Source organism: Carassius auratus, chromosome 20 (assembly GCF_003368295.1).
Source record: "Carassius auratus strain Wakin chromosome 20, ASM336829v1, whole genome shotgun sequence".
Classification (NCBI taxonomy): Eukaryota; Metazoa; Chordata; class Actinopteri; order Cypriniformes; family Cyprinidae; genus Carassius; species Carassius auratus.
This window is the reverse complement of record NC_039262.1, coordinates 15,407,827-15,428,002: the sequence shown is the minus strand read 5'-3', so window position 1 is coordinate 15,428,002 and position 20,176 is coordinate 15,407,827. Positions and strand designations below refer to the sequence as shown.

The following is a 20,176-nucleotide window of genomic DNA, read 5'->3' as shown; positions in this document are numbered from 1 at the left end:
CAATTATTCAATAATCAATTAATGGAAGGAAATATTTATTAGAATTTGAAACATGAAAAACAAAGTTTACACATTTTACAAGAGTTTGGTTGGAAATAGAAATTTATACAGGTTCTTCAGCTGTTCTTTTCAGCACCTCAAGTTTAGTTCTTGAGTTGGTTTTAGGATTCTCTCGAAATTGAAAAAGGTCAAATTACAAGATTATAAGATCTGAGTGTTAGTTTCTGTATACATCTACTACATGTAGGTTTTCTAAAGAACTAGAGAATAAGAAAAGGTTCTTCAGTTGTATCAAAATTAAGAGAAAAAAAATACTATTAGTAACTTACAGTATGTCAAGTGCATTCTGTGACATCTGAATGTTTGTTGTCTTGATCCACTGTGATATTATCATTAAATAATTAAAACTTCTCATTATGAGGTCAACTTCTCAATTTTTGAATGTCAAAATGAAAACGAATCCCTTCAGCCGAAGTTGTCATGAAAATAAAGGAAGCTATTAAAAATATAAGAAAAAAAAATGTATTTAACCACTAATTCACAAAATGTTACATTGTGTGTCGTTGGTTAAAGGGTGTTATTATAGGCACAAAATGCGTCAAAAAATAGCAATCAGAAGCCAGGACGAGGATTATCCATTTATGAATTTTGGTTTAAAATTTGGAAGCCTGTAATGAATGATGATGCCAGGAATGGAAAGAGTATGAGTGGGGTTAGTTGGCATATAATTATAAAATTAGAATAATTAACAATTAATTCATGTTGGGGTTGGTTGGCAAAGATGTGCAACAAATTTAGTCATGTAAAAAAAAAAAAAAAAAGACATTCTGTCAAGAATGATTTTACCTGAGCACTTTTCACAACTAGAGCAAATTAAAGCTTTTGTTCCACTACTATTAAAATAATGAAAATCACGGCAACCAACACACGTTTCCACTTTGCTACTGGAAAAGCAACTAAGATTCTTCATTAAATTCTGTAACCGGTTGTGCATAACATTTTAAAAATAGCAAAGATGTTGAAACGTTACTTTAAATAGAATGATATATTTAGATATTTAAACCCGTTTTGATTGGGCCGCCGCGTCCAAGTTTCAGCAGAATTCATGACGCATTTTACATTCCCATTATTCATTTTCGCTTGAGGAAACTCTTATTTAACTTCTATCAGACATGACACAGAACTTTCCCCATACAGGTTCTACATAACTTACTCATCAAAACCGGTCGTTCTGCACAATGATTCACATGTCAGACTGTTCAGATCCTCCCTTCTTAAGCTGCTCCACACCGACATGAGGGCTGCTGTATGTAACTCCTATTGTCATGATCAGATGATGGAGTTCCTGTTGACAGCTGTATCGGTGGTTCATGAAAGCTGCGGCAAAGAGCGGAAGAGTTCAGAATAAACCAATGATCTACTCAAGAGAATCTGAGCCGAGAAACTGGTGTTTAAAACAAAAAGTATCATTTTATGACTGACCTTTAATTTTCTTCCTGTAAGATTCAAAGAGTTCAAAGGAATGGTTGGTTCCAGTGCAGTGAACGAACAGAGGACGAAAACCATTAAAATGAGGGGTTCATTCACTGAACAGGAAGAGGAGCTTGATGCCCCAGATTCCAAAAACATTACGATAGAAAATGACACTTCCTGCTCTCCTAGTCCTACCTGAGCAAGTTTGGGTGTGACAAACTGGACGTGTAAACTGTGTTTACTCATTTGTGCAGTTCATTAGATAAACATCTTTCTGGTTCTGCATTTTGAGGCATGATTTCCTGTTTTGGAAATTGTCCTGAATGGCAGACGTACCTGCTGCGTTGTGTTGAGTTTAGCTGTGTTGAAGCAAACCTACTGAGAAGTTTTAGCTTTAAGGAGAAATGGTTTATTTTTGTCACATGACCAAACATTTATAAAGGGCCCATGATGCACACCTGCCTGCATGGTTGGGATGCACAAGTCATGAATAGTTTATTTTATATCAAAGCAAACCTGTGTAAATATATATATATATGTTTCTTTTTTAACGTTTTTGAAAGATATATTGTGATATATTATTAAAATGTAAAATAACTGTTTTCTATTTGAATATGTTTTAAATTTAAATGTATTCCTGTGATGGAAAATCTGAATTTTCAGCATCCTTCTTTTTTAATTATGTTCATAGACCATTAATTATAATTTTTTTTAGCAATGAATTATTAAATGAAGCATTCTCTTAAAAAAAGTAGTCATGGGGTAAAAGTGTGTCAGATACTTCAGGGTAGTCAGTTCCTGATAAATTTATAAAGTATATATATATATATATATATATATATATATATATATATATATATATATATATATATATATATATATATATACAGTATATATTATATTTTCTCTATATATATATTCTCTCTCTCTCTCTCTCTCTCTCTCTCTCTATATATATATATATATATATATATATATGTTTTTTTGTTTTTGTTTTTTTTTGACATTATTTGAAATGTAAATGTATTTTGACATTTTCTGCTGTATGGTAGCTACTTCAATTAACTGAAATTTTCTTAACCTATATCTAACATATCAAGATTTGGAGTTGGAGTGTTTCTTTTTCACATTCAGTGTTTCCAAAACTTTTTTGTCCCATCTAAAATACAAGATACATTTGAAAACACTCTTAATTTATACAAAACTCCTACACAAGTTAATTAGTTAATAATGATGCATTAGATGAATTCAGAAATCGTCAGGTGTGAAATATCAGAGGTATTTCTGACCGTTCCTTTTAAGTTTAAGTTTAAGTTTTAATATAGGCTATTTTAATATGTTTGAAATCTAATTTCTCCATCCCTAGAGCACAACATAAGCAAAATGTGACACATCTCACATCTTCCCCCACTCCCCCCCTTTTTAAGGCTTTGACAAAATAATCTGCTCTCTATTTTTTCTTCTCTAAGAAACGATTGAAGCAATCTCCATTTTCTCATCCTTCCCCTTTTGACAAGCACCTCAAAGGGGATTCTGGACATGGACCGTGGGAATAGGTGGGATGTAGCTTCATTTTTTTCATCATCACAGACGGGTTTGACGACGCTTTCAGATTTACCTCAGAGGCCATTTATAGCGGCAGTCATGACACATAAACAAATTAAGCCGTTGCTGTGTGGCAGATTCTACAATTATTGTTCTGAGTAACATAAGCCGTCCGTTTCCTTTTCCCTCTTTTTGCACCATACACCCACTCAGACTCCAAACAAGACGATCTTTTTGGGGTTTCTTTCCTCTCAAAATGCCGTATTGTCTCCTTAATAAACTCACGAGTCACGACAAAGTTGAACAAAGTGCACGAGAACGTCAGTTCCACTGGATTTGATTATCAGTAATCTAGCAAAACAGGACATCCTTTGGTATTGCTGAGTTCAAGAGGATCAATATTTACCGTGTGACAAGGTCATTAGGATTTTAACAAAAGCATCGTATTTGCTGCCAGTTACTCTGCACCAGCTCAAGACTTCAGTCATATGTACTTAACATACATTGGCTAAGCTCGACCCAATGGTTGACATTATCATTATGAAAAGAGCTCAAAGCTGTACACAGCAGTGTGACAAAGAAAAGCAGGGTCACGCCGAGCGGTGTAGCCTGCTATTAATCATGCGCTTATAAAAAAAAGAGCAAAATGTATTTGTTTAGCGTCATCATTAAGGATACGTGCATAATAGGTGAGATTAAATTTAAGTCCCAAGATCCATGTCCCAAAACCGTCTATTTGTATAAATACTGACAGTAAACAAGGCTGATCTGTTGGGCAGCCTGACTATTTCTGAGAAGACTAAATCTGGCCAAACGGCAGACGCGAATCAAGAGTGAAATATTAAACACATTTTTTTTTTTTATTCTATAAACTAATTGTGAACTGGACTGCAAATGCCTATTTAAGTCACTCTTCAGTCTTCATTCGGTGTATATTCTAAAGGGAACAATAGGAGTGAACGGACAGACACCTTTACACAATTTGTACAAGCAATATTCATAGAGCTGGTTTGTCAACATTGCATAAGTTACGTTTTTGAAAAATGACTTTTTAGTGTAATGGAGCCTGAGGTGACTGTCACAGATTTTGCAATACCGCCAGACACAATAAAAGAGTTAGGCTATTTTAAACAGTACTCTTGAATTATGCACATGACCATGACTGGAAAAGTTTTACACGGATGTGGCAAAATAATGAACTCAGACCTTTGTTTTGAATATTATTAGTGATTTCCCATCCTTTCATAAGGGTTTGAAAAAGTGCATGTGGGCACAGTTTAATAATCAATGTCATACTGTATGAAAAAAAGTTAACGCAAAAAAAAGAGAAAGACAACCTGCTAGTTGCCGTAAGACGAGTTGTTTCTTCTTCAGAATATATTTGGAGAAATGTAGTATTGCATCACTTGCTCACCAGTGGATCATCTGCAGTGAATGGGTGCCGTCAGAATGAGAGTCCAGGCAGCTGGTAAAAACATCAAGATATTCCACAGCACATCGATTATTATTTTGTGAAATGAAAAGCTTTGTGCTTTGAAAAAATCCATCAAGATGTTTTAACTTCAAGCCATTATTTCTGTCCAAAATACATAATCCCCTGTCTATTATATGAACTTATCCAGTAGTAGTCTCGTCTGAATCGGGAGGAAAAAATAGGTAACAATTAAGTAAAAACAGTCCAAAACTGTTCTAAACAAACATGTCTGGTGATTTTGGTTAGAGGACAACAGGGGTCGAACCTTTTCACTGGAGGAAGCTTTATTGTGGATTATGAGCAACTGATGTATTGCTTAATTTCTTTTGCTCTGATGAAGACACAATTATCTTTATCTTGAATGGTCTGAGGGTGAATACATTTTCAGCAAATGTTCATAGTTGGTGAACTATTTCTTTGACAAACTGGAAATCAGAGTAGAACTGAATTAGCCATATCAGAAATGACAGGAACTCTATTAGTCATATATTAACATTAACTAATACAAAGCAAAACTATATAACTGATTTTGACTAATTATGCCAATATTTGTCTGGTTATGTAGAATACATAATTTCTCACCTGATTAATCCTATTTTCTCTAAATTATGTTAAATGTTCTGAAAATGATTAACACCGATTTAACCAAGCATTCTTCCATCATGGACAAATTTTTTTTTTTTTTTTTTTATAATATCAATTAAATAATTTCTATAGGTGGCTTTTGAAACATTAACAAATCTGCTTATGAAAATACCCATATGCTTTGTGATATTTCATTACTCATTATGAAAAATTATATAATTTTTGCTACATTCAGGAATTGAAATGCTGCACATTATTATCTCTCTATGTATCAGATATATTGCATACATTCTGCATAAACACACAAACACTAACAGACATATCTATGGCCCATTTTGCTCTTATAGCATGCATCTAATTATGTTACTTCCTGGAAACCTGACAACAAAGAAAAACACAACCACACAAAAAAGTTTAGACGTTTTAATATTTTTTTTAAAAGTTTAAATATGGAGATACAAACCAATTATAATTGTAAATTCATAGTCTTTGCTGCCAATCATTTTGGTTATCTCACTATTAATTTTTTATTTTGGTGATCTTAACTATTTATTAAAATCACAACGGTATCAGAGTCCAGAGTCAAGAGCAGTCAATTGTAAAAAAAAAATCATTTTTGTTTCTGTTTTTTTTTGTTCTTTTTGGACACCCCTTCCTCAGTCACTCTTTCCTCTTCTCTCTTTGGCTTTTTTTTCTTTTTATCTGAAACTTTAGAGTCCATAATCTTAATTTCTGTTGTTTTGAGTTCATCAGAATCAACCTCTAGAGATGTTTTTTTGTCCTTCTTCCTCTTTCCCGTGGTGGGAGTGTCTTCTTCAGTGGAACCCTCCGTTACTGTAGGGGCACTGCACACTTCAGTCCCATCCTCATCCCGCTCCTCTCGCTTCCTCTTGTTCTTTTTCTTCTTTTTCTGGGAGCGATTTGGCTCTTCACCACTCTCGCCTTTTACTGAGGTCAGTGCATCTTCCTCTACACCATCTTGATCACTCTCCCTGTCTTTTTTCTTCTTTTTCTTCTTCTTGGACTGCTCCATATCGCTGGTGTTGGGGGAATCCTCCATGGAGGCAGATGTAGCCAGTGGAGAAGGTGCACTGCTGCTGACCTCAGATGAAGATGCGGCTGGGTCTCGTCCTGCCTGAGTCTTCTTGATCTGGGCCATCCGCCGGGCGAAGTACTCTTGCATGGTCAGTGTGCTGGTCACGGTGTTTGTTTGTGTCTCTGGGTTGGGATCAGTGTCTGTGTCCTTGTCCTCTTCTCTCTCTTCCTGAGAGTCAGGCCCACTGCTTCCCTAAATGAAAGATATAGACAAATATGACAAAAAGTTATGACATGAAAGAAAAATTCAAATAAATACATTTATTGGTTAATTATTTGATGATGAGGATGATGACATTGATGATAGACAGCTTTATTATAAAACTTATTCATTTTTTAATAGAATAAAAAAACTAATTATCATTATTACTGTTGTGATTATTTTTACATTTTATAGTAATTTACTAAAATATAAAAACTGTGTAGAGTTTAGTAATAATAACCATACCAAACGTACAATTAATAATAACAGAATTATGCAGTGTACCATAAAATTCAAAATCAATTCATTTATTGGTTTATTTGATGATGTTGATAAATTGTAATTATACTTCTATATCTATATTACTTTTCATAAAAAAAAACAAATTACTAAGGTAATTATACAGCATTTCTTATGTTTTAATACATATAATTTATAGGGCTGTCAAATGATTAAAATTTTTAATCAAATTAATCAGAATTTTCAGTGGATTAATCAGGATTAATCACTATTTAAATCACCTGAATCCTAACCATTTTTTTTTCTGAATTGCATACCAAAAGATAAAACAGGACACAGATAGATAATTTTCATGTATTGATTCATCAATATGTGGTTCTTTTTTTCTGAATTTCAAAAGTTTAACATTTACTTCGATCAAATTTACCTGAGCACTATATCAAACCATGCCATTTAACTACAGATAGTGTAAGAGTTTTAGGTGAATCAGTGGTTAAATATAGACACATATCTATGAAATTATGCATAGAGAAACTCGAAAGAATGAACTCAGAAACACAAACATGCGCCCTCTGCACTCTGGGCACTCTTGTTTTTGGGAGGTGTTCATTTGCTCTGCCACAATACTTTAGGATTGATATTTTCACGTTCTGAAGGCTTCAAGTGCCAGTAAAACCAAGTAAAAATGCATATGCTTTTCCAAACAGCTGTAATTTTCGCTGCATTGCATGTAGGCGTTCTGCGCATGCGCAGTGTGAAACACAGGATGCTATAACAGGAAGAAGCTCCAGCGTATCAACTACCAAAGTCATCTCTGTTTATCGAGCTTGGCATGAATGTATTTGAGAGTAACTGGGGTAAAACCTTAAGCTTCTTCGGTGTTTTTGTCGCGGCGCTCGCCGCTGTTTTTTACTATCTTGAGAATTCAGAGATTGACGAGACTTTCCTGACCTGAATAATTTGTCACACTGCACATGCGTGAAATGCGTTAAAAAATTTGACATAATTAACAACAAACAACTAATTAATGTCGTTAACGCGCTATTTTTGACAGCACTAATAATTTACAATAATAATAATAATAATAATAATAATGAGTTCATTATCAATATTATTGCTATTTAAAAAACTATATAATACAATAATATAATTTATATACATCATCATCAAGTGATAATGCATTAGCATTTTATAATAAAAAAAAGAAAAAGTACAAACTGTATAAGACAACAACATTAGCATATTGCTATTACATCACATTTCATTATTATCATTATTATTATTATGCACTTGTGTTGCGGTTAGGCTATATTATTGTTGTTGTCATTATAATAATTACCATCATCTTATTATCATCTCAAAAACTAGACAAAGAACTCAACATGAAAGTGGAACAAAGCTGATAAAGGAATCACATCAACTAGTGAAAGAGTCCTGTCTGTTAGGAATGAACAGGACAACCCCTCAATTAATTTAAAGAGCCTCGATGCACACCCCTATGTATGCGTGTCATTAAATGCTTAAACTTCCAGTCATGCCGAGACCTGCCCCAAGTATCTAGTGACATCACTGAACTTAACATTAACAAAACACTTAGTTTAAATTAAAAATAAGTCTGAAAACATTTATTCTTCTTAATTGGTCAAGAATCTGATTCTGTTAATGTCTTAATGTTTCTTTACGCTATGTTGTATAATATTCCCCACCATGTATATATATAAAGAGGAAACGGATTCAAAAGGGTGTGTTATCTAGAAGTCACTGTGTAAATGACTGGATTAAACAACTGATTCCTGAAAAACTTGCCTGATGAGTGAGAGTCAGTGCTTGTGTTGGCCAAACTAAGACAGTGATTATAAGCATTAAGAGAAAGAACAAACGTTCTAGAATAGCACACAGCTTAATCATAACAGGCCAAACTGTAGCACGACACGGTGACTATGTTGAAAGACCACAGAGGAACACTTTAGATTAAACTGTCATCCTCCAATAGTTTATCACGGTGACTCTCTCTCCCATTCATCTTCATTTTGTTAATGGCCTCCTCAATGAATAATGATTTGCAGTGAAGAATACCAGCTCTGAAGCTGGCCCTAGACCACGTCGGTGGGCTACATTACGCCAGAGACGCCAGTGAAAACAGTATTTTTCAAAAGATGTATGGAGGGATTGGACCATAAAAAAAAAAAAAAAAAAGGTTTTGTACAGCCAAGAAACAACTAAATACATATGACAACTAACAATGCTGTAGAGCTTAAAGCTGAAGAACAAAAACACTGATAAAATATTTTATGACAAAAGTTTCGAAAATGAAGATAGGGAATCGATTTTAACCAAATATGTACACTATTCATTTTAAAAATAATTAATTAAAAAATATAGAAGTAACAAAACTCACAAGCAATTTTACGTGCTTATAAGATCCAGTGACGTCGAAAGCGACCTCTTATGCTGCGTTCACACAAAACGCGAAAAGAGCGTCTGGCGCGAATGATTTCAATGTTAAGTCAATGTAAAGACGCGTTAACGCGTGTCTGGAGGTCTCGCGGCGTGGTAGATGCGGATTCGCCTCATTCGCACATCTAGTTATGAGTTATTTGGAGTTATGAAAAGGACCATTGCAAGCTGACAGCGATTGGCTTTTGTGGTGGAAAATTGGCAGTAATATCCCCACCTTGCGCAGCTATACCTGAGTGTCCCTGGGACATCAATGCAGTCGTAGCGCGTCTTCTCAACAGCTGGACATATAGCGAATAAAAAACGCTCTGCTCTGGACCCTGAAAATGTTGATCGACTTGTTTTCCTGTCCAATAAATTTGTAATGGCCCTAGCCTTTCATTATGCCTGCCTAGTGCCGGTTACGTTCAATAAAAAAACAAAAAACAAACATGGTCTGTTCTCAAGTCCATTTAAAGTTTCATTTTTTTTTTTTACAGTTGTTTGAAATGGATTGAATCATTATTTAAAATATTGGAGATTTTTGAATTGCCTAAATCATAAATGCAGCCAAGTTGAAGCCTTCAGTGATGTTTTTCTTTTGTTATGGTAGCCGTCCCCTCTGCATATATTTTTTTTAGAGAATGTTGCTGTTTGTTATTCTGCACGAAACTTCATGCCAATAAATAAGAAATATCGCTAACTTGTGCGTTTCCAGCGCTCTCTTTACGTTTGTCCATTATTTGACGAAAAAGGAAACGTCTTTTTTTTTTATAGACATGGAAAATCGATTCAATGAACACTTGCATCTTAAAAATCGAAAAAGATTTTCTCACAAGAGTGACAGCCCTAATTATAATAATTGCAAAATAGTAATGTAGTAGTAGTCATCAGTTGTTTTCTGTATTGTGATGTATCAGAATTAGGGATGCACGATCATGATTTTCATGGCCGATTCCGATACCGATTTTTTACAAGCAAACTGGCCGACTCCGACTCCGATACCGATTTTCGATTTGTTATCTTAAAGCAACAAACAAGGAAGGAAGGAAAGTGTGCATAAACAAGCTGTTTATTTGGTATTTAATACGCCAAACTGGCTTTTGGCTATTGAAAACAATAACCATAACCATCTGAAATTAACCGCAGTATCTGCACAGTAAGTAGACTGCATTTAATACAAACATAGATGGTACAGATAATCAGCATTTAGCTTTTGCATTTGAATTGGGTTGAAACTACATAGAACTGGCATAAAATTAAAAGATTAACTGTAACCATGAGAAATTAAAGGCAACAACTGAATAGTTCTGCAATCCAAACAACACTCAACACACATTCAATTTTAAGTAAAAACCGTCCGGTTCCGATTTATGGCCGGTAAACCGGTGCATCCCAAATCAGAATAAAAAAATACAATATAAAAACAGCAGGGCAGGACTTGGACATATTAATCAGTTATTGATTGGACAGAGGCAGATGCAAGATTGTGGTCAAAGTTAGAAAAGGGCAGGTTTAAGTGAACTAAATGATTGGAGAAGTTCTGCATAAATCACCAGAGAGAAGTAATAATATTTAACATGCAAAGAACCATTATATGATTTTTCATATAAAAAAAAACAAAAAAAAACCTATTGGTCACAGTTTAATTAAAAGTTTGTAATATTGTATTATTAGTATCGTGATTAATCTCATCCAAAATAAGTTTGTTTACAGAATGTGTACTGTGTATATTTAATATATAAATACACATATGTGTGTGTGTGTGTATATATAAAATACAAATATTTACATATGTATACATTTATATTCATATATAATTTATATTTTATATAAATATTTTATATACACAAATTTACTTAAATATACACGCTTGTGTATGTATATATACAGTATTGTTCAAAATAATAGCAGTACAATGTGACTAACCAGAATAATCAAGGTTTGTCATATATTTTTTTATTGCTACGTGGCAAACAAGTTACCAGTAGGTTCAGTAGATTCTCAGAAAACAAATGAGACCCAGCATTCATGATATGCACGCTCTTAAGGCTGTGCAATTGGGCAATTAGTTGAATTAGTTGAAAGGGGTGTGTTCAAAAAAATAGCAGTGTGGCATTCAATCACTGAGGTCATCAATTTTGTGAAGAAACAGGTGGGAATCAGGTGGCCCCTATTTAAGGATGAAGCCAACACTTGTTGAACATGCATTTGAAAGATGAGGAAAATGGGTCGTTCAAGACATTGTTCAGAAAAACAGCGTACTTTGATTAAAAAGTTCATTAGAGAGGGGAAAACCTATAAAGAGGTGCAAAAAATGATAGGCTGTTCAGCTAAAATGATCTCCAATGCCTTAAAATGGAGAGCAAAACCAGAGAGACGTGGAAGAAAATTGAAGACAACCATCAAAATGGATAGAAGAATAACCAGAATGGCAAAGGCTCAGCCAATGATCACCTCCAGGATGATCAAAGACAGTCTGGAGTTACCTGTAAGTACTGTGACAGTTAGAAGACGTCTGTGTGAAGCTAATCTATTTTCAAGAATCCCCCGCAAAGTCCCTCTGTTAAAAAAAAGGCATGTGCAGAAGAGGTTACAATTTGCCAAAGAACACATCAACTGGCCTAAAGAGAAATGGAGGAACATTTTGTGGACTGATGAGAGTAAAATTGTTCTTTTTGGGTCCAAGGGCCACAGGCAGTTTGTGAGACGACCCCCAAACTCTGAATTCAAGCCACAGTACACAGTGAAGACAGTGAAGCATGGAGGTGCAAGCATCATGATATGGGCATGTTTCTCCTACTATGGTGTTGGGCCTATTTATCGCATACCAGGGATCATGGATCAGTTTGCATATGTTAAAATACTTGAAGAGGTCATGTTGCCCTATGCTGAAGAGGACATGCCCTTGAAATGGTTGTTTCAACAAGACAATGACCCAAAACTCACTAGTAAACGGGCAAAGTCTTGGTTCCAAACCAACAAAATTAATGTTATGGAGTGGCCAGCCCAATCTCCAGACCTTAATCCAATTGAGAACTTGTGGGGTGATATCAAAAATGCTGTTTCTGAAGCAAAACCAAGAAATGTGAATGAATTGTGGAATGTTGTTAAAGAATCATGGAGTGGAATAACAGCTGAGAGGTGCCACAAGTTGGTTGACTCCATGCCACACAGATGTCAAGCAGTTTAAAAAAACTGTGGTCATACAACTAAATATTAGTTTAGTGATTCACAGGATTGCTAAATCCCAGAAAAAAAAAATGTTTGTACAAAATAGTTTTGAGTTTGTACAGTCAAAGGTAGACACTGCTATTTTTTGAACACACCCCTTTCAACTAATTGCCCAATTGCACAGCCTTAAGAGCGTGCATATCATGAATGCTGGGTCTTGTTTGTTTTCTGACAATCTACTGAACCTACTGGTAACTTGTTTGCCACGTTAGCAATAAAAAAAATATACTAAAAACCTTGATTATTCTGGTTAGTCACATTGTACTGCTATTATTTTGAACAATACTGTACATAAACACAGCACACACACATCTATAACGTAAACAAAACTTATTTTGGATGCAATTAATCACGATTAATTGTTTGAAAGGACTAATTACTATATTTTATTAGAAATCGTAATACTATGCTGAACTAAAAAAAGAAGCCTTGGGTATTATGACTCAAATGGTTTAATATAACGTAAATTATTTCTCGTTTTATACATATTTTGGACTATGGGTGGCACTATCATAGAGCTTTCTATGTCTGTGATGTCAAATGGTTATAGTCAGTGAGCTACTAGAACTACCTTTTGCTATTTTATACACAACTCGGAAAATAAAATACTGATACAATGCCTAATTGCACAACTCTTGGTTGTAACTTTTCAGTTGAAGGGCATCAAGAGAAGAGATGGCAGTCTTCACTGCTTTCATAGCCAAAGGTTGCAGGTTCGAGTCTCAGTAGTGCAGGTGTGGGGAGTGAATATACAGCGCTCTTTTCCACCTTCCCACAGTTGTTCCATGGGCACCGCAGCAAAAATGGCTGCCCACTGCTCCAGGTGTGTGTGTTCACTACTCACTGCTATGTGTGAACTTGACTGGATAAAATGCAGAGCATCAAGTCCAAGAATGGACCTGCCACAGGTCCCTCAAAAGTTGTATGATGCCCAGAGGAAGAGTGGAGAACTGCAGATGTGGGCTCATTAAAACAGAAGTCTCACTTTTCCCTCCAAATAAAAGAAAATCTATATTTCTGGTTTGGAGGGGGGCTGAAAGAGGTCTTCAGAGGAGATGTGGCTGACATCGTGTAGCGGGGACTTAAGGGAGAAACGACTGGGGGGCATTTTGAGGCACACTGTGAAATTACTCTCTGGAGAAAAAGAACGAGTAGAAGAGGAAGAGAGATGGAGCGAGTGGGGAAATCCTCTTCATCAGAGAGGTGGTGATAGTGTGTTTGTGTGTGTGTGGTGCGACGTCTCACCGCCTGGGGACCTCCATTAGGCTTATCTCTCTAATGTGCCGAGAGAAGTGCTGCTGGTAGCATTCCCTCAACAGTGCTGAGCACAGATTGGGTTATACCACACACAGGCAAGCACATATACGTGCCCGCGCACACAAACAAACAAGCGAGCAGGAAGACTGACACGGAGATAACGCAAGTCCAGGTTTCATGACTGTGCTTGGACGTCCTAATGAGGGTGTAAACACATCAAAAACTGCCCCTGAATGTTTTCAGACGCTCTCTGGCTTCTTCTGCCTCCACATTCCCCTCGTTCTTTCTCTGCTCCTGGCAGATGGGAGGCCCCAGGAAGAGGATGCGTTCCCTGAACTGTGTGCAGTGCTCAGATAAGGCCCTTGCAGCAGGAGCTATGGGCTCTTTCCTGCTCCGCTCTCCCCAGGCATGGGCGGCTGGAGGGGTGGGGGTGGCGCGGCAGCAGGGCTGGACTTGGAGGGGGGTGTCGGGACATTCAAAAGGCCACGGTGTGGAAACTGAAGAACAAGACATCGCCGCTGACGTCAACACATTGCAGCAGACAGTCTGAAGCAGCCAGGGACAGTGGGGGAAAAAAACGTTGCCCAAATCGTGACAACACTCTTGATTTTGCTGCTGAAAACTGCAACTAATTTGTCCCACTCTGTGCTATGTCAGAGAGTCCCTAATTTATGGTGCGAAAGTAATATTCCTTCCTGCATAGAGACACGGCGCTCTGACTACGCTAGTTTAGCACTGCAAAATGCTGCGTCAGCAATGAGAACTTCTAGTGTCCAGGGATTAAAGACTGCAATATGGTACAATAACACTGTGCTATATATAAAGTTAAGATTATTTCTAGTACCAATATTTTGGAATACTTTTACAATAATCCCAGCTGAGGACGTTAAACCTTCAAAAATAAATGTATAAATACATTAATACAGCGGGCATGCAGAACAAGCAAGGTACAGGTAAGTTCAGAATTTGTTAGTACTGTGCTAAAATCTTTTAAAAAAAATTATAATCTTGAAAAATATTTTTTTATATATAAATAAAAAAGTGTGCTTTGGTGTCTCTCAAATCAGACTTATCATGAGGATGAAGCTCCACGTCAGACTTATCAAAATGATCATTTTGAATCTCATTGTTCTCCAATCATGATCCCTGTTTTGCTAATTTGTATTTAAATTTAAACGAAAAAGAAAAAATAACTTTTTAAACCATAAAAAAAAAAAAATAATGTCTGATGCTCTCAGGGCATCATCAACTGTAGAACATTTCCAGAGATTAAAGACTGCAATTTAGGGCAATAATATACATAACATTATGATTATTTCAAGTATAGCGATCTTATACTGTACTTACTACTACTAAGCACTTTATACATATAATATATAATATATTTTAATATATAAAAAAAAAGTTTAAAAAATATATTTAAGAAAAATACACTGTGTTAAGAGTTTGTATTGGTCTCTCTTGCTTTGATTGTATCTTGCAAACTAAACTCGACTTTATGAAAAAATTGTTACGCTAACTCATCATTTTTAAAGGATAAAAAAAAAAACTCTTAAACTAACAAAATGGTTCCTGACTAAATAAAATAAATTATTTAGATCATGGAGGTCATCAATTATAGATAAGGGCAGCGTAAAAGCTGGACTGGTATGATCAATCACTTTTCATTCGGGGGAAAAAAAATTATTTGATACATCAACACTGTGTTTTTCTCTTCTTATCCCAATTTTTGAGGACGGAAGCATTTGAAGATAATTTACTCCTTTGAGGGTTAAAAGTTAAACTATATTCTAAACAAAATAGATCCCGGCCCATTACACTCACAGGCCGATGGATAATATTGAGAAGATATTGGGAAGAGGACTGATTGTGCGAGTGTGTTCTCATTGTCCTGCCACTATTATAAATTTTGGTGGTGGCCTGGGCTTATGGATCGGGACCCAGATTACCCAGCTGTCCCTCCCTGATGAGGAGAAAGGACCCGCCGCACCATCCTTCATACCATTCACGTGGGCGGACAGCAAAACAGGTGGCACCCATGCAATACAGAGCTTTGCATGCTTTAATGAGCACTTTAACATTTATCATGATATAATACATTACATGAACGTAATGTAACGAAGTGAAACAAAGCAAACAGTCCAATTACAAGCCATCCTTTGATTCATGTTTCTCAGGTACTTTAAATGTACATTAAGCATTATGCTCTTAGCAATAAAGACACCATGTAAATCATGTACTCAAAACTTTAGACTACTTCAATCAAACAAAAATAAAGGATGCATTCGAATGTTGCAAAAAAATGGCTTCATAGCAGTGGATCAAAAGTTACACAGATATGGAAACAAACAAGCACAGCCGCATATTATTTTGTTGTTATTATTATTAATAATCTACATCAATCCACTTTCTGTATGCATTGTGCAAGTTTAAAATGGTATTAAAACAATTACAATGTAATTAAAATTATTACTATTATTATTATTATTAATAATAATAATAATAATAATAATAATAATAAAGCACCAAATTCTATTTTTAGGATGCGTATGTAAAAATGTTAAAACAAAACAACAATTACATTTTTTACGCATTTTATTATTATTATTATTATTATTATATTATTATTAATAATAATAATAATAATAATAGTAGTAGTAGTAACTGACACACAAAAGACATTCTTGTAGCTTGCATGGTTTGTTAAATTTGTAAAATAAAATTATACACTATATAATTTATAATAAATTAATAATTCATAAATTAAAATATATTTTTTTTTAAATGTTGTACTAATTTAACACCATGCAACCTAAAATAATTTCTTTAGTGTATATTTGAATTATAATAATTATTATTATTATGTAATATATTTAATTACATGATCAATATTAATAATTAAAACAATGCAACCAAATAAAAAAAAAGAAAAAAGAATGAATGAAACGGGTCAAATGAAGGTGTAAGTGATGAAGAGGTATTTGAATAAAGACCTCCAGCTAATGGAAACAGTAAGCTGGCGTGATGCAGACCTCTCCACCAACCTCAGACTTCATTACCTATCATGAGTAACAAATGGCGACAATGCGCTGCATAGGGCATCATCACTAAACTCTGCTTGCTTTACATTGTAAAGTGCTTGCCTTTCCATGCCCTCCAAGGAGCTGATGTGTCAGCCCCAAGACAGAGGACACACCATTTATTCTCTGCCCTGCGGTGATTTATTAGATTAAACTGGCGGTGATTAAATGCAAGCCGAGGCCCACGAATTCAGCAGCGGTGGTGGCTCTCATGAGCATCAGGCGAATAGCTTCCTCTGTTCGTACCGTAATCATCATGCCAGGGCAGCCCTCCCTGGGCCAACAATGACTGCAGATGTTGGCCATTTCAGTTACCCTTTTTAGTTATTGCCGTTTTTATTTTCACATTAATTTGTACGTGTCAGTGGGTTGGCATGGGCGTAAAGCCAGCTGCCGGAGGGTAAGTAGCAAGCAGTCATCTCAGTCTGTTTCTTCATTATTCTGTGTCCCTGTCAACAGCGTAAGGGAGGCCGTGCTTTTGTTTGAGGCAATTAGATGTTATCTGAGAACATATTAGGGCTCTCCCGCTCGAAAACAAACATGCCTTTGAACACTGGCGCACAGGCGTCGGTTACTGCATTAGTTGAGAAGTTAAACACAATGGAGCACATGGTTACAACGTGCCAGTGCGCACTGCTGTCTGCTCCTAAATGAGCACTTATCCTCTAGTGATAATACGCCATGGGCTGATCCAGGCATGTGGGGGAAAAAAAAGGTTTTATACTTAAAGTAACTTCTCATTTTAATGATTAAAGTTTTGTAGCCTTTTAGTACAGGAAATGAAAGGGATAGAAAAATGAAATCTGGAAATGTTGCGAGCCAGATTTGATATTGCACCACCCACAAACGCACCAAAACACAATGCTAATCACCAAGTCATGGCTCCAACAATCACTACAATTTCTGAAATAAATTGATACTTTTATTTAGCAACCATGCATTAAATTGATCAAAAGTGACAGCAAAGACCAAAAAAACCTGGTTTCCATAAAAATATTAAGCATAAGAAATGTTTCTTGAGCAGCAAATCAGCATATTAGAATGATTTTCTGAAGGATCATGTGATACTGATGACTGGAGCAATGATGCTGAAAATTCAGCTTCATAATTGCATAAAATATATTACAATAGAGAATGAAAATAGAATTAGAAATTTATATTTTTAATTGCAATTACATTTTACAGTAGTACTAGATTTTATGTACGTTCTAAAATAACTGCAGCCTTGGTGAGCATAAGAAAAAAAAAAAAAACCTTACTAAACCCAAAACTGTAAAATTACAAAAAGTTTAAAAGCCTGAAGATAAGATAAGATGGTGGAGTTTTATCTCTATATTTGTATAACATGTTAAATGAGGACGAAGCTCCACGTCAGCCTGCTGGCATATTTGGAGCTCAACTTTTGCATCCTCAGCAGCATTTCAGTATTCGACTCCGCCCACCAGCAGACGCCCATGCGGCCAATGACACCGCTGCCTCTCGCCCCTTTACTACTTCATCTGCCAAACGGTGCAGCCTCTTCTCCTCATTTGGTGAAGCGGCGGCATCAGGGGAACGGGTGAGTCAACTGGCCGCAGATCCTTCATGAGGACGGGCGTGGGCTGATTCAGAACAGCTACAGGTACCACCCTCCAGTCTGAGGGCTTTGTTTTGGAGCTGGCGTGGGAGTGGGAGAGACCACAGAGGGTCACGCCAACCCCTGGAAACACAGCGAGAGGAGATGCCTGACCAGAACCATGGAGACAACTCCAGACATGAACTGTCTCAGCACATACTTAAAAGAAGAAAACCCAATTCATACTTTATATATATATATATATATATATATATATATGCACACTGTATATGTAGACTATGTACGTACATTTATTTTTACATTTACGTAGGGAGAGTGTAGTTTAAATATATACAGAATATTTTTCTCTGCTGAAAAAAAAAGCTCAAATTGTTTAAGCTTAAATAATAAATAATAATAATAATAATAATAATAATAATAATAATAAATAATAATAATAATAATAAAACATACATCTCTACTTCAAAAAAAAAAAAAAGTTAACTGTTCAGGTACAATTAGTTTTCTCACTTGCAATAACAGATTTTTTTTATTGAAATTAGTCTGTTATGCTCACCAAGCCTGCATTTAATTAAAAATACAGTTAAAACAGTAAAAATTTATTGACATTTTATTACAAACTAATTTATTCCTGTGATTACAAATTGCTGAATTTTCAGCATCATTACTTCATTCTTCAATGTCACAAGATCCTTCAGAAATAACTAATATTATGATTTGGTGCTTAAAATTATTATTATTATTCATGTTGAAAAATGTTGCTGTTTGCTTAAAAAAGAAAAAAGAAAAAAAGAGGCTTAATATTTTTGTGGAAACCATGATACAATTTAAATTCTGGATTCTTTGATAAACAGAAAGTTCAAAACACCAGAATGTATTTGAAATGGAAATCTAACATTGTATGTTATATAAACCTCATAAATGTCCTTATGGTCTCTTTAGATTAGATAGATTTTATCTTTATATTTATTTTTACCTTTACATTTATATATTTTTACCTCCATACTTGAATAGTTGTGTTTATTTTAAAATTTGTTTTTAGGGCAAAGGATTTCCAGCAACAGGTATCAATGGATCTCTTTAAGCCCAAATAAATGGCAAAGGCAATAATGAGCATAATAAAAAATAAATAAAAAATAAAAACTATACAAAATTATACAAAACTTATTCAAATTATAATCAAAACAAATATCAAATTTATCAATGCAATTTTCAGACTCTATTGTTTGCTGCTTTAAAATGAAAAATCTTGGACAACAATTTTAAACCTAAAACTCAGATGTGCAGATTATGTTGAATAGACAATATTTACTGAGCAATTTAAAGTGCAGCCCAAATCTGACGATTGTCTGAAACGTATTCCACACACACAGATGGAGTTTCACGCGAAACATAAGTGTAGGCCTTAGCGATCCACCATTGACGCAAAGAGCAGTGGTAAAAAATGACTAAGTTTCACTGATGTATGAAGCAGGAGGGAGTCCATTTATCAGCGGGCCCTCAGCGGTCGCCTGCTTGGGTCCCTCAAGTCACAGGCCGCGACGCTCCCCTTTTGACTGATTAATTAGCCAATCACAAGACATTTTTCACCAGCAGCAGGAGGGTTTATTTCAGCTAATGCTGGGGCCTCGCAAACCGAGCCACGTTCAAGCAAACTCGGCTCTTTCCTTTGGGCCTGCCGGAGTGGAGGGGGCTACAGAGGGGCCGAGGGAGATAAATCACACCCACTCCTCATGACTCTGTACACACTAGCCTACAGCCTAACTAAGGCCCCCGAGAAGAGAACGAGCCAACGAGACAGAAAGAGATGGGGGGGGGAGGTAAAATAATAAGACATAAGGAATAAATACTGAAAGCTAGAAATACAAAAAAATAATAATAATAAAAGTGATCGAGTGAAGAGGACGGTTGTGAGAAAGGCACAAAAAAAAAACATTGTAATTCCAAAAGCGCTAGTCATGAACACCATTCTCCCTGCC

The 20,176-nt window shown here is 35.5% G+C and overlaps 1 protein-coding gene across 1 annotated transcript in view; it reads right to left on the bottom strand.

Moving 5' to 3' along the window:
• Nucleotides 1-5,486: 5,486 nt before the first annotated feature.
• The window catches only part of LOC113037763 (PIN2/TERF1-interacting telomerase inhibitor 1-like), a 28,529-nt gene continuing 13,839 nt past the window's right edge, over nt 5,487-20,176 (bottom strand). Inside the window, exon 7 of the mRNA XM_026195115.1 lies at nt 5,487-6,365. Coding sequence (XP_026050900.1) covers nt 5,688-6,365 — 678 coding nt within the window. The 3' untranslated portion in view covers nt 5,487-5,687. The remainder of the gene's footprint in view (nt 6,366-20,176) is intronic.